General features: G+C 38.6%; 1 protein-coding gene across 1 annotated transcript in view; it reads left to right on the top strand.

Moving 5' to 3' along the window:
• FNDC3A (fibronectin type III domain containing 3A) overlaps positions 1-15,640 on the top strand; it is a 341,318-nt gene that overhangs the window by 242,900 nt on the left and 82,778 nt on the right. Inside the window, 1 exon segment of the mRNA XM_042781725.1 lies at positions 5,847-6,084. Coding sequence (XP_042637659.1) covers positions 5,847-6,084 — 238 coding nt within the window.

Here is a 15,640-nt window from a genome sequence, read left to right as displayed (position 1 = left end):
CTTTGATTTTCCTTTCTTGCCTTAAATTTGTAAATTTAATAATGCAAGTTGAGGTTCTGTATCTTTAGACCAAGAATTTGCACAAAATAATCTTCTATGGCACTACTTTGATATTTTCACTTCTTTGCTCATAAAGAAGAGCCTTTAGTTTGAATTCTTGTCAGTTGAATAAAGTCTGTAGATTTCTTGACATTTAAGACCTTACCCAGTTCTGTCCTAGTTCACCTTTGCACTTAATACTTCTGATCGCATATCCATTTTTGCAGCCAAACATGACTTTTCATGTGCTCACATGGTGTTTCCTTTTCTCCATAGTTTTGTTAATGTTGTTATGCATTCCCCCATCTCTGCGTTTTGAAATTCTACTTGTCCTTGAGGGTCTAGATCAAGTTATTTATACCACTTCCTGCTCATGGATTACATATTTCCTTGTATTGTAATTATATATGTGTATATATTTTTTCTCTTTAGGATTTTAAATTCCTTGAGGTTAGGAGCTGCCTTCTCATTATTTCTGTGTTCTTTAGATAACTCACACATAGTAGCTGTTCCATAAATAAGTGGACTTTAACAGTAATCTTTCTGGAAGGATTATGGGAGGCTAGTTAGTTACTATTATCAATTTTAAGATCGAGATTATTTTTAGGACATGTATCATTTTCAATCATGAAGGGTATTCAGAAGACAAAAATCTAGTCTCATAATTATCAAAATAATTTAAGTACCTGTTTTGTAAGACCATATTCTACCTTTCACGTTACTGAGACTTCCCTCCCCCAAAACACAATTTCTGATGTTAGAAAATACTTATCATTAAGACTCAAGTTCTAAGCACAGCAGAACTCAACATACAAGCATACATAGTATTTGCAAATCTAGAAGCTGGGAGTTGAGCCAACATAAAATTTGTAAATGGCAATGATGAAGTACAAGACTTGTAAGTGGTTCACTAGAAACCAAGTAACACACATACTAAAATGGTGAATAGATGGACTAAGATATCAAATGGGTAGGAGGAACACAGACAAGAAGCAAATTTTAACAGGAGTGGGAGGAACTTAATTCACTGGCAAACAGTACTAATTTAGTAGTCCCTAAGAGTATCATTATATTACAACACAGAATACCCTTCATATGTTAGTGATGAAGTTAATGACTTATCAAGAAAAGATTATAGATTATCTGAATGAGACTCCTGAAAGATGACATTGAAAGCTTTCTCTTTCTTCATTTCCTGTAATGGCTCCCCTAACTGCTAATGGAATGTAGGTTGTTATGGTGATCAGGTGGGTATGTAACAGAGAGAGGATTATATCAACTTCAGGGCAAGTTGCAGTTTACCTGTTTGAGCTACGTGTGGTACTTCACTTTGCCTTTGTGTCAGTACAAAGCAATGAAGTCAGTAAATTTTTCAGAGATTCTACAAACTAGTCTAAGCTCAGTCTTCTTTCTGTCATTCCGGAGTAGAGCAGCCAAAAGGGATGGGCAGGAAGCATGCAAAGGAATAGAAGGTAGGGGGACTTAGACGTTTAGTTTAGATGATGATGAAGAGGGATAGTCAGAATAACAAAGAGCTGAAGAAAAAGGAGTTTATAAACACTTACTGATATCACGTGTGTGTGTGTGTGTGTGTGGTGTAGTTATTTATATAAAATATTTGTTGACTGGTCAGAAATATATGTATTATTGTTTAAAAAGTTAAAGTTCATGGTGAAACCATGGAACTTTGCACAAAAGTAGCAAGGGAGGTAAAGGCTGTAGGAATGGAAAAAGTCTCACAGAATCCTGGTAGCATGGTGTTGGGGGAGTGTAAAGTATTCTAGTAAAACTAGTGTAATACATGTATTTCTGACCAAGCATTCATCCAACAAATAACTTTTGAGCATGTGTTATATACTATATGTACCATTCCAGGTGTTGGGGATTAAATGGTGAACAAAACAGCTTTATCATTGAACTCATATTCATATTCTGGTGGGGAAAACACATACAATATAAAATGTCGGATAAAAATATAGAACCTCCTTTGTCTGGAGCCTCTATCCATTATGTCTATAATGAATGAAAGAAAGAAAACAGGACTTGGCCTGATTAGAAATTGGGTGGTATTTGTTGGTTAGGTGTCCAGACTGTGCTGATAGCCTATTTAATTATATTTTGTTGTCTTATTTGTGTTTTAATTATTATAAACATAGATTAATTTGAATTATATTTTGCCTTTGTGTTTTAAATGTTCTTTCTCAGCACAAAGATTTAATTTCATAAGAAATTTAGATAATTCTTTTTTAGAGGGAAAAGACTGTGTAGTTACAGAACTTCTAAACAGTGAGGAAGTTAAGAGAGTTGCAAGATAGACTGGACTGTTACATTATGCTGAGTGAAATAAGTCAATCACAAAACGACAAATATTGTATTAGTCCGTTATTGTAAAAGTTAAGGAAAGGTTTATCTATAGAAGGAAATTTTCTTTGTTGGTTACCAGGGGTGGGAGGGGCGGGGAGGGAAGGCTGTCAGATAGATAGAGATAAGTATTGATTTGGGTGAAGAGAAGGCAATGTACCAAATGTGAGTGACCGGTATGACACCATTGAGGATAAGAAACACAGAGAGAGGTACATGGGAGGTACAGACAACAAATATGAACCCTTTTGCACATACAGTACTGTGTTGTCAGTGAAGGTAAACATGGCTGTATGGGTGGATAGATGGGTGGACAGGCTAAACGATTAGGTATGTCTATGAAATGCGGAGTGTATCCAAGAACATATATAAGGTTGGCAGACAATGGTCCTATAAGTTTATGTGAATGATCAGAATTCCCAGGTGTATAGTAGAGCTGACAAGGGGCAAGGTTGTGGTCACGGCTTGGTCACAGACAGCTACCCAGGGGGACTGAGTAGTCGAACCTATGGGCTTGGGACCATAGTCACAGCGGACATCAAGCTCAATTGGCATAACATACTATACAAAACATTGTTCCACCTCCTACTTTGTTGAGTAGCGACTGGGATCTTAAAAGCTAGCAAGCTGCCATCTAGATGCAACGATGGGTCTCTCCTCATCCAGAGCAAAGAAGAATAAAGAAAACCAAAATTCATGGAAACAATTAGTCCTAGCTACTGGTACACCATCCAATCTGCAGCCTATACGACTATGAGACCAGAAGAACTAGATGGTGCCTGGCTACCACTGTCATCCACTTGGAAGGGGATCTATGGAGGAGACCCTTGATAGAGAGGGAGAACAATGTCGAACAAAACTCAAAATCATTTGGGAAGAAAAAAAAAAGGTGGGGACCAGATTTGCTCGTCCGATAGAGCCTGGTGGAACCACTGAGACCATGGCCCCTAGCTGCCCTTCAGGTCTAGAATTGAACCCACACCTGTGGCTTCCAGACAAACAAAAGACAGGCATATGAGTTGAACATTTACCTCAAGTAGATACACTCCTTGGAGAGAACAATCATGGGAGAAAGAAGGGCTGCTTATGCACAGGGAGACAGCTCAGGGGGCACGAGTGCATGGAGGGATGGACACAGGGAAGAGGTAACTATGGGGAGGAAGTGAGAGGGGAGCTGTTGCATTGTGGTAAACTGTGGTCAATGTCATGAGACAAAGTATATGTGAACTGCTGTATGGAAAGTGAATTTGCTCTGTAAATCTTCACCCAAATCACAATTAAAAAAAAAAAAAAAGAAATTTAGATAATTCTTTTTTAACCAAATGAGATCTTAATTGTGTTTTGAAATAAAGACATTAGTAGACAAGTACTTGTGGATTCTGTGCCCACAAGGTATATAAAAGCATGGAATCTGACACTAGATTACCTGAGTTTAAATTCTAGCTCCTCCACTCACTATCTTTGTGACCTTGTGCAAGTTATTGAACAGTCTGTACTGCAAAGGGAGCTAGAGCAATAGGATGGGTAGCTGGCAGGATTAGTAGAGTAAAGAAACTTTTGTTTTGTTTTGTTTTGTTTTGAGTGAGAGCAATGACATTTTCCTATCTGAAAAACAGTTCCTGAGTGGTACAATAGTTGCATGCTCAACTACTAACCGGAAAGGCTGGCGATTCAGACCCACTCAGTGACCTCTCAGAAGACAGGCCTGTTAGTCTGCTTCTGAAAGATCACAGCGTGGAGTACCCTATGGCGCAGTTCTACTCTGCACACATGGGATTGCCATGAGTGGAATTGGCTCAAAGGCAACTAACAAAAGTAACATTTCAAAATTAGAGATAATAATAGGACCTATTTGTAGCATTGCTATAAAGATTAACTAATATACATCCCTTGAGGAATTTATAGTTGAAGTATAGAGAAAGATGTTGTTGTTGTTGTTGTTATGTGCCATCGAGTCAGCCCTGACTCATAGCGACCCCTCCTTGGGTTTCCGAGGCAGTATCACTACGGAAGTAGGATTGCCCAACCTTCCTTCCGAGGAGTGGCTGGTGGGTTTGAACCGCCAGCCGTCTGGTTAGCAGGCAAGTGTCTTAGCCACTATGCTACCAGAGCATCTTAAAAATGAATAAACGTGGTGACCCCATGTACAATTGAAGAAAATGCTTGTCTGCTCCTGTGCCATTCTCCTGATGACTTACAAATACAGCTATTGTGATCTATAGGTTTTACATTGACTGATTTTTGGAAGTAGATTACCAGGCTTTTCTTGCTAGTCCATCTTAGTCTGGAATCTTTGCTGAAATATATGTATTATTCTGCCTCATAGCCACAAGCAAGCCACCACTGACAGATGGGTAGTAGATACACGTGAGGTGTATTGGCCGGAGATCAAGGCAGGTTTCATGCATGAAAGGCAGAAATTCTACCACTGAACCACCAGTGCCTCTAGCATATACTTCAATGTAATAAATACCAAACAAGGGATACAGTGAAGTAATAGAAAAATAGAGGAGGGTAATACCACCAAGATTGTATTGCCTAGAAAAGGTTCATTCAGGAGCAATCAGAGGAAATCTTCCACAGACTCCTAGCCCCACATCTCTAGCAGCATCTAGAATTATATGTTCTGCCTTCTCTTTTGTAGCCACATACTCTGCTTACTCATGTGTAACAGAGGCAAACGTTCTCTGAAGTAGCTAAGGTCCTGATTTTGAGGTAAAACCCTGTATCCTTTTAGGCTTTTCTGTATATACTAAACACTTGTACCTCTAGTAATGTTCAAGGAGAATAAATCTATTGTTTTTTAAAATCTGTTACTACAGTGTGACTCCTACAAAACCTGAAATTCCTAGGCCTCAAATCCGTAGGTACTGTTTCTTAGCTGTTAATATGTAGTTTGCATTTGTCTCCTTTTAAATAATCTTTAGTTTCTAAAATGCTTTGATCATGGTCATAAGAATCTTGTATCTTAAATTCTAATGTATATGGTTGATCTTTCTCATTCTGGATGCCAAGTTTTGTTTTGTTTCCCATTTTTATTTGGTCTTTCTACAACTTGTTCTCCCTTCCCCTCTGCACAATATGGAAAAGGAAATGATTGGCCTGAACCTATTATTCTTAACCAAAATTTCCCTTGAGTCTCTCTTCATTTTCACTCCCTCACTAAATACATTTAACCTTATCTCATTATTCATTTTTTGCTCATATTATTATTTAGCTAGTCTCATCAAGGTTTTAAAATTTTTATTATTTTGTTTAACAAAAGCTACTTAATGTTCATTGCTAACTCATATATCAAATATATTTATCTAACGTATTAAATAACATCTTTTAATGTTAATTCTCTAATTTTTTTTATTGAACTGCAACATTTCTTAATCTGATCTAACATATTTCAAAAGAATTGCTTACATCCCATGAAAGAAACTTTTAATCTAATTTTGTAGGTTATTGAAGACAATGGTGTTCGAAGAGTTGTTGTGGTTCCCCAGGCACCAGAGTTTCATCCTGGTAGTCACACAGTGATACACCGTCCTCCACATGCTCCTCTGCCTGGTTTCATTCCTGTTCCAACCATGATGCCCCCTCCACCACGCCATATGTACTCACCAGTGACTGGAGCTGGAGACATGGCAACACAGTATATGCCACAGTATCCATCTTCACAAGTATATGGAGATGTAGGTAAGACATCTTAATATAATCCTACTTTACTGACTTACTAAACAATTCTTTGTTTAAATACTAGGTACTATCTATCACTCGATCACATGGTATCTTGATGGCAACTGGTTTGTTTTTTTAAATTGTAATCATACAAGAGAATCAATAGTAATTATATCACAATCATTTTCTGTTGCTCAGGCACTGTTATGTGCTTCATCCTTATGATCACCCATCAAGGCAGATGCGTAACAAAATCAAAGAGAAGAGATAACTTATATCACTCAGAAGTATTAGAAGGTACATTCGAATGATACTGGGTCTTTTCTCTGTCCTGTGGTCTAGACTCTGAGGTAATTTTCAACTAGGAATAATCATGTCTTTTTTTTTTTTCTTCCTAAATTTTATTTATTTTGTTTTTGTTGTTGAGAATGTATGCAGCAAAACATACACCAATTCAGCTGTTTCTCCGTGTGCAATTGATTACATTCTTTGAGTACAGTCATCCTCATTTTCTGAGTTGTTTCTACCTCATTAATGTACTCACTGTACCCTGATTCCTAACTAATGTCTTGAGTTGCTGTTGTCAATTTGATCCCATATACCAAAAACCAAGTGCACTGTTGTCGAGTCAGATCCAACTCATAGCAACCCCTCCTTGGGTTTCCGAGGCAGTATCACTACAGAAGTAGATTGCCCAACCTCCCCTCCAAGAAGTGGCTGGTGGGTTTGAACCACCAGCCTTCTAGTTAGTAGTCAGATACCTTAGGCATTACGCCACCATGTAGATAGTTCTTAAAAGAGCATATTGCTCAAGGCAGACATTTTTTTAGTAGTTTGTTTGGTTTTGAAAACACTTCAGGAAATATTTTTGGTGTAAGGTTTAAAGATTATCTCAGGGCAGTAGTTTCAAGGGTTCACCCACCCGCCATGACTCCAGAAAGTCTAGAGTCTATGAGAATTTGAAATTCTCTTCTGCATTTCCCCCCTTTTGATCAGGATTCATATATGGAATCTTCTGTCAAAATGTTCAGTAATTGTAGCCAGGCACCATCCAGTTCTTCTGGTCTCATGGAAAAAGAGACAGTTGTTTGTGGAGGCAATTAGACACACATTCTAAATCTTCCTCTTATTCCTGACTCTTTTTTCCTCTATTACTCCAGGTGAATAGAGACCAGTTATCTTGGATGACCAAATGCCTTGAATGGCTTCTTACAAGCTGTTGAGATTCTAGGCACTATGCAACAGAATAAACAATAAAACAGAAGCACTAAGCATATTATTAGGCCAATTAACTGGAATGTGCCGTGAAACTATGACCCTAAACCACCAAACCAAGGAACCAAATCTTACGAGTATTTGCATATATAGCAGCTGCTCCTTTTTTTTTTGGTCATTATTGTAAATATATCTTATCACATAACCTTTTGCTAATTCAGCTTTTTACAAGTACATAACTTACTGTTGACAATTACAATAACTGAGTACCTTTAATCAATGTGATTTTTCCATCACAGTTAACCCTACATTTCTCCCTCCCTCCTATCCATGGTAACAACTGATAAACTTTGGTTTCTGTACGTTGATGCCTATCAACAGATGAATGAATGGATGGATAATAAAATGTGATGTACAATGGAATACTATTTAGCCAGTAGGAGAAATGAAGTCTTGATACATGGTACCGTATGGAACTTAAAGACAGTATGCTGAGTAAAATAAGCCACTTACAAAAAGACAGATACTCTATAACTCACTTACATAAAATCATGTCTTTCTTAAATCCTGAAAGTTGTGATACCACTACAGGAATTTGCTAGATTCTGTGAGGGATTTAAGAAAACAGTGTAAGACATAACCAGTTCCCTCAGGGAGTTAATAAATTGTTGGAAAGAAGATAATACTTCTCAGACACTCAGAATAGTAATCATATTCTTTCTTCTTTAACACAGTCTACACACTGAATATATATGAATCTAGGACAAATTGAAAGTTGCAAACATCCATTAATAATCGGAACATAGAATGTACAAAGTATGAATCTAGGAAAATTGGAAGTTGTCAAACTATGCTGGGAATGACAAGTTGAAGAGGAATGGCATGGCATTCATCATGTTCAGTTTCCTCATCTTTGGCTTTGGTGGTTGGTGCATAAATTTGAATAATAGTCCTATTAACGGGTCTTCCTTGTAGGCATATGGATATTATCCTATCACTGACAGCATCGTACTTCAGGACAGATCTTGAAACATCCTTTGTGATGATGAATGCCACGCCATTCCTCTTCAAACTGTCGTTCCCAGCATAGTAGATCATATGGTTGTTTGATTCAGAATGGCCAAAACCAGTCCATTTCAGCTCACTTATGTGGAGGACATCAATCTTTATGTGTTCCATTTCAGTTTTGACAGTTTCCAGTTTTCCTAGATTCATACTTCCTGCATTCCATGTTCCAGTGATTAATGGATGTCTGCAGCTGTTTCTCCTCAATTTGAGTGGTGCCACATCAGCAAATGGAGGTGTCGAAAGCTTTACTATATCCATATGAGTAAGGCTGGGTTTACTCTGATGATGCAGCTCTTTCCCAGTCCTATTTTGAGCACCTTCTAACCTAACCAGACTATCCATAAAGTTGCGCGGTAATGTATCAGACAGTATTTCTTTGCTATCCATAAGGTTTTCCCTGGCCAATTCTTTGAGAAGTGGACGGCCTCCTCCTTCTTCCTAGCCTGTCTCAGTCTGTAAGCTGGGCTGATACTTGTGCACCATGTGCATCCCACTGGGTTTGAAACACCAGTGGCTCAGCCTCAAAACTCACATCAACATGTCACCATGGTAGGACAACCCGACAGACAGGTTTGTCTCCCTGTTGGAAACCTCTCCTACCACCCTTACTTGGGTCCCTGCGGCTGATTGCTCCTCTGTCCCGGTTCCTGGGCCTTTTAATCCCCTTTCTCCCGCTCTCCCACCCTGCTGCTTTGGGCGTGCCTAGGTTCCCTCTCCTCACCTGGGTCCCTGCAGCTGACTGCTCATCTGTCCCAGCTCCTGGGCCTTGTAATCCCCTTTCTCCCACTCTCCCGCCCTGCTGCTTTGGGCGTGCCTAGGTTCCCTCTCCTTACCTGGATCCCTGCGGCTGAAAACAGTATGGCAATTCCTTAGAAAGCTGGAATTGGAGATACCATTTAACCCAGCAATCCCATTACTAGGTATATATCCTAGAGAGGTGAGAGTCAGGATAGGAACAGATATGCACACCCATGTTCATCACAGCACTATTTACAATAGGAAAAAGATGGAAACAACTTACATGCCCGTTGGCGGAAGAGTGGATGACCAAACTGTGGTACATACACACAATGGAATGCTTTGCAGCAGTAAAGAATAGTATAGAGTCTGCAAAACACGACATAATATGGATGAACTTGGAGGATATTTATGCTGAGTGAAATAAGTCAATCACAGAAAAACAAGTATAGTATTAGTTTGTTGCTGTGGAAGGTCAAGGAAAGGTTTATATATGGAGGGAAACTTTCTTTGTTGGTTGCAGGGGGGAAGAGGAGGGAACACTGCCAAAAAAAAACACGTTGACCCATGTCACTTGAGTTTTGTGTATTTCACTGTATATATATTATATTCAATAAAATGCATTTTAAACAAAATAAAATAAATGATGCTGGAAAACTGGATTTCCACATGCAAAAACAGATAAGAAACAGGATCCATGCCTCACACCTTACACAAAAGCAAATTAGATTAAGAGTATAAATGTGCAAACTAAAACCACAAAATTCTTAGAAGAAAATGCAGGGACAGTACTGTCAGAATTAGTTTTTAACAATGAATTGTCTAATATAATAACAAAAGCACACCAAGCAAAAGACAAATAAATGGGACCTCATAAAAATTAAAACCTCGTTGATCAAAAGCCTACAAAAAAAGTGAAAAGACAAGCTATCAACTAGAGAATATCTTCGGAAACCATATATTCAACAAGAATTTCATACTGTATGAAACTTCAACAACTTAACAATGAAGAGTCAAATAATCTAAATTGGCAAAGGACTTTGATAGACAGTTCATGAAAGAGTATATTTAAATGGCATCAAACACACAAAAAGATGCTCAGTGTCTTAGCCCTCAGAGAGATACAAATCAAAACCATAATGATACAGCTTTTCACTACACTAGGATGGCTAAGATAAAAAACAAAACAAATGTTGGCAAGGATGTGGAGAAATTGAAATTATTACCAGTTACCCATTGCTGGTGAGAATGTGAAATGTGAAACAGTGAGAATATATAGTTATTGTGGAAAACAGTGTAGTATTTCCTCAAAAAACTAAAAATAGAATTGCCATGTGGCCCACTAATTCTAATCCTAGGTATATACCCAAAAGACTTGAAAGCAGAGACTCAGAGACTTATACACCAGTGTTCATTGCATCACTATTCACAACAGCCAAAGGTGGAAGCAACCTATATGCTCATACACAGATGAATCAATAAAATGTGATCCATACATTGGAACACTATTTAGCCAGTAGGAGAAATGAATATAGATGGAGCTGGAAGACATTATGCTGAATGAAATAAGTCAATCACAAAAGGTCAAATATTAACTTCACTTATATAAAAAGATGAGCAAAGGTAAATGTATAGAAAACAAAATTTATTCATGCTTACCAGGAGTGGTATAGCAAGGATTATGAGGCTGGCACAGGACCAGGCAGTGTTTCATTCTGTTGTACATAGACAGGGTCACTATGAGTCAGAGCCTACTTGATGGCACCTCACAACAGCAACAACAACCGGAAGTGGGAGGGAGGGGAAAAAGTTGGGTTAATGATAATGGACATATCACAATTATTAAGGGTAACTAATTATTCAACAACAATTATTGTAATTGCTGTCAGTAAGTTACACATCTGTAAAAAGCTAAAATGACAAAAGTTGTGTGATAGATACATTTACAGCAATGACTATATATATATAGAGAGAGAGAGAGAGAGAGAGAGAGAGAGCTATGGAGGCTGCTTAGGTATAACCAAACACCTCATGGGATATGGTTACTTGATTTGGAGGTTTAAGGTCATGGTTTCATGTGATATCCCAGTGAATTAGTCTAATAATATGTTTAGTACTCCTGTTCTACCTTCTAGTTCAATGCATAGTGCCTAGGATCTTAAAAGCCTGCAGGTGGCCATCCAAGACACAAAAATTGGTCTCTTTTTTTTTTGAACAATAGAGGAAGGAGAGCTAGGAATGGCAGAAGGATATGGAATGTGTGGCTAATTGCCTCCATGAACAACTGCCTTCTTTGCCATGAAACCAGAACTGTGTGGTGCCCAGCTGCTATTACTGAACATTGTGATAAAGGATTCCATTGAAGAATTTGTATGGACTTCAGTCTTCCTGGAGCCATGAAGTTTGGATGAATTTCTGAAACTATTGCTCTGAGATAATCTTTAAATGTTAAACCAAAAATAACCCCTGAAGTCATTTAAAATCTAACACAGTAGTACAGTTTAATTAGTAAAAAAAATAAATCTTCCTTGAGCATAGTGCTCTTTTAAGAACTGTCTATGTGGGATCAAATTGACAAAGCAACTAGAAAGATTAAATTGAAAACATAGGGGACACTGAATTTATGTTAATGCGGGAGGAACAACTCAGAGAATAAGGGTGAGAATGGTCACACAACTTGAAGACTATAATCAGTGTCACTAACTTGTACAGGGGGACGCTGTTGAATTGGTGTATGTTTTGGTATGTATATTCTCAATAACAAAAGTAATAACATTATATAATTTAAAAAAATTTTAAAAAAAGAAGATGGAAGGAATACACAGAGTCACTACACCCAAAAAGAATTGGTCGATGTTCAACTATTTCAGGACATAGCATATGGTCAAAACCAATGGTATTGAAGGAAGAAGTCCAAGCTGCACTGAAGGAATTAGTGAAAAACAAGGCTCCAGGAATTGATGGAATACCCACTGAGATATTTCAACAAACTGGTGCAGTGCTGGAGGTACTTACCCATTTATGCCAAGAAATTTGGAAGACAGGTACCTGAACAACTGACTGGAAGTGATTGATATTTATGCCCATTCCAAAGACAAGTGATCCAACAGAATGTGGAAATTATCAAAAAGTGTCATTATTATCACATAAGTAAAATCTTGCTGAAGATAGCTCAAAAAGAGTTGCGACAGTATATTGACAGGGAACTTCCAGAAATTCAAGCTGGATTCAGAAGAGGATGTAGAATGAGGGATATCATTGCTGATGTCAAATGGATCTTGGCTAAAAACAGAATACCAGAAAGATGTTTACCTGTTTTTTATTGACTATGCAAAGACATTTTACTGTGAATCATAACAAATTATGGATAACATTGTGAAGAATAGGAATTCCAGAACACTTAATTGTGCTCATGAGGAAACTACATAGATCAAATGGCTTTTGTTTGAACAGAGCAAGCTGATACTCAGTGGTTTAAAATCAGGAAGGATATGTGTCAAGGTTGTAGCTTTTCACCATATTTATCCAATCTGTATGCTAAGTAAATAATCTGAGAAGCTGAACTATATGAAGGAAGAACACAGCATCAGGTTTGGAGGAAAACTCATTAACAACCTGTGATAATGCAGATGACACAACCTTGCTTGCTGAAAGTGAAGATAACTTGAAGCACTTACTGATGATCTTCAAAGACTATGTAAAGAAAACAAAAATCCTCACAACTGGACTGATATGCAACATCACATAAATGGAGAAAAGATGAAAGTTGTCAGGGATTTAGTTTTATTTGGTTCTACAATCAGTACCTATGGAAGTAGCAGTCAAGAAATCAAAGGTATTGCACTGGGTAAATCTGCTACAAAAGACTACTTTAAAATTTTAAGAAGCAAAGATAGTACTTTGAAAACTAAAGTGCACCTATCCCAAACCATGGTATTTTCAGTTGCTTCATATGTGAAAACTGGACAGTGAACAAGGAAGACCAAAGAAGAGTTGATGCCTTTGAATTGTATTGGTAAAGAATAGTGAAAATACCATGGGCTACCAGAAGAACCAACAAATCTGTCCCTGGAAAAAGTGCAGCCAGAATGATCCTTGGAAGTGAGAATGGCAAGACTTCATCTCGCCTACTTTGGTCATGATGCCAGAAGGGACCATTCCTTGGAGAAGGATATCATACTTAGTAACTAGAGGGTCAGCAAAAAAGGGGAAGACCCCCAGCAAGATGGATTGACATAGTGGGTGCAATGATGGGCTGAAGCAGGATGGTACAGGACCAGGCAGGATTCTTCTGTAGACAGAGTCACTATGAGTCAGAGCTGACTCAAGGGCACCTACAAACAGCACATATACTGACAGCTCTTAAATTTGTGTCTTCTGCCAAGCCTGTCATCTGAAGCCCAGACTTAGATCTCTCACTGTCGTCTTGATGACTCTACTTGCTTGTCTTGTACAACTCAGTCAAAGCATTTCTAAACATACTGGACCCCCTGAACCTACTTTTCTCTATCTTCCTTATCTCAGTAAACAGTACCATTATCCACTCAGTTTGTCCAAGCTAATAACTGAATTGTCAAGTTTGATTCCTCCTGTTTCAACATCCACATCAATTGGTACCAATTTTATTTTCAGGAGTTTCCCAAATTTACGTATTTATTTTCTTCACTGCTACTCAAATCTGGCCCACCATTATCTCTTGTCAGGACAGCTGCCTTCAAGTTAGTTTTCTGCTTCCATTTTAGCCCCTGAGAATCCATTCTTAGCTAGAGTAATCATTTTAAAATATGGATCAGATCATTCTCCTAAAATATTTAAGTGACTTCCCTTCATGTTGAAAATAAAATCCCAAACCTTTCCCCTAGACCAAAGTTTCTCAACTGCAGCCCTGTTGTTGACATGTTGAGACTACAGTGTAGTATTTACATAGTGTGGCTTTTCTATCCATGTCTTTGTAAACTCCTGGTGGAATTTGCTGTGAGCAACTAAGTAGCTCCTGATTGTTAAAGTTATCCACCTGGGGTATTTCTGTTGGGAGCAGCACAAAGCAATCTCCTGGGAGGTTTGCTGTCTCTCAGGTGTTTAGAATTCTGATGTTGGGATTGGTTAGTTTGGCCACTCTGCCAGGCTCAAAAGGAGCCCTCCTACAGGCAGAAGGAGTCTCTCACTGCCAGCTGGGAGATGCGAGAGACACGCACTGCTGGAAGAGAGACTGTCGGCTGAGAGACGGCGGGCTGAGAGAGACTGAACATGTTCCTGAACTTGAATTGTAGCCTGTTGCTTCCCTAATAAACCCCATAATCTGTGGGTTCTGTGTGGCCACCACAGTGAATTATCAAACCCATCAGAGAGGTAGTGGGTGCTGTGGGAGGAACAGTTGGTGTTAGGGTTGGTGAAAGGGCTGGAGGGAGGTGGGATGCCTGGCCTTACCAGGAATAGGCTTTGGGTTGTTGTTGTTGTTATGTGCCGTGGAGTCGGACCCGACTCATGGCAACCCCTCCTTGGGTTTCCGAGGCAGTATCACTATGGAAGTAGATTGCCCAACCTTCCGAGGAGTGGCTGATGGGATTGAACCTCCAGCCTTCTGGTTAGCAGTCAAGTGCCTTAGGCACTGTGCTACCAGAGTTCTGGCCTTGGGTTACTGATGATGATTCTGTCTTCCTCTTGTGGGGTTAGAGGAGGTCAAAAGATAAGGCCTCCTTGCCCCTTTAACAGGGACAGATAATTTTTTGTACGGGAGAACGCTTCCTCCTTGGTTGTGACAACTAAACGTGTTTCCAGACACTGACACATGACCCCTAGGGGGCTGAATCGGCCCTGATTGTAAACCACTGCCCTAGACAGCAGGCCTTGCAGTTTGTGGGCTCTGACTGCCTTGTCCTACTCCCCCCATGCCCTTAGACTTTTTGAAACCTCCAAGCGTTTCCTTGCCTTAGGAACTAAGCAGGTGGTGGTCTCTGTCTGCAATGTTCTTTTTTCCCCCCTTTTATTTCAGCTTTCAAAGAGACCTTTCCTGACCAAAGCATATCAGTCTCAACCACTGAAACCTATTTCTTTCATAGAACTTAAGACAATTTGATATTTTTTATATCTTTCTCCTTTCTTTGACTATAAACTCTGTAAGAACTGAATCTATTTTATTCATCCGTTTCTCTTCTTTCTACCACAATGTCTGTCCATAATAAATGCTTACTAGTTTTATAGAACTTATTACTCTAAATACAAAATTCAAATTATGCAGTAGCCTGTAAGTAGTGGAATTCATACATACTTTTCAAACTTCTATTGTGTCCAAGTAATACATCTTTATTCTAGTAAAATTATAAAATACAATAAAGCAAAAATTTTGTATAAACATACCACTCAGAGTACCTACTGGTAACATTTTATATATGTTTCCATAAACTTTTTTCCATCATAAATATCTTTTTCTTTAAAAAGATTATAAATCATATTTTAGACCTTAATTTTTTTTCAGGAGCTCTGGTAGCATAGTGCCTAAGGCACTTGACTGCTAACCAGAAGGCTGGCGGTTCAAACCCACCAGCCACTCCTC

This window comes from Orycteropus afer, unplaced genomic scaffold (assembly GCF_000298275.1).
Source record: "Orycteropus afer afer isolate SDZICR_OR568_19922 unplaced genomic scaffold, OryAfe1.0 scaffold00157, whole genome shotgun sequence".
Classification (NCBI taxonomy): Eukaryota; Metazoa; Chordata; class Mammalia; order Tubulidentata; family Orycteropodidae; genus Orycteropus; species Orycteropus afer.
The sequence above is the reverse complement of the archived record's forward strand: the minus strand, read 5'-3'. Positions and strand labels throughout refer to the sequence as shown.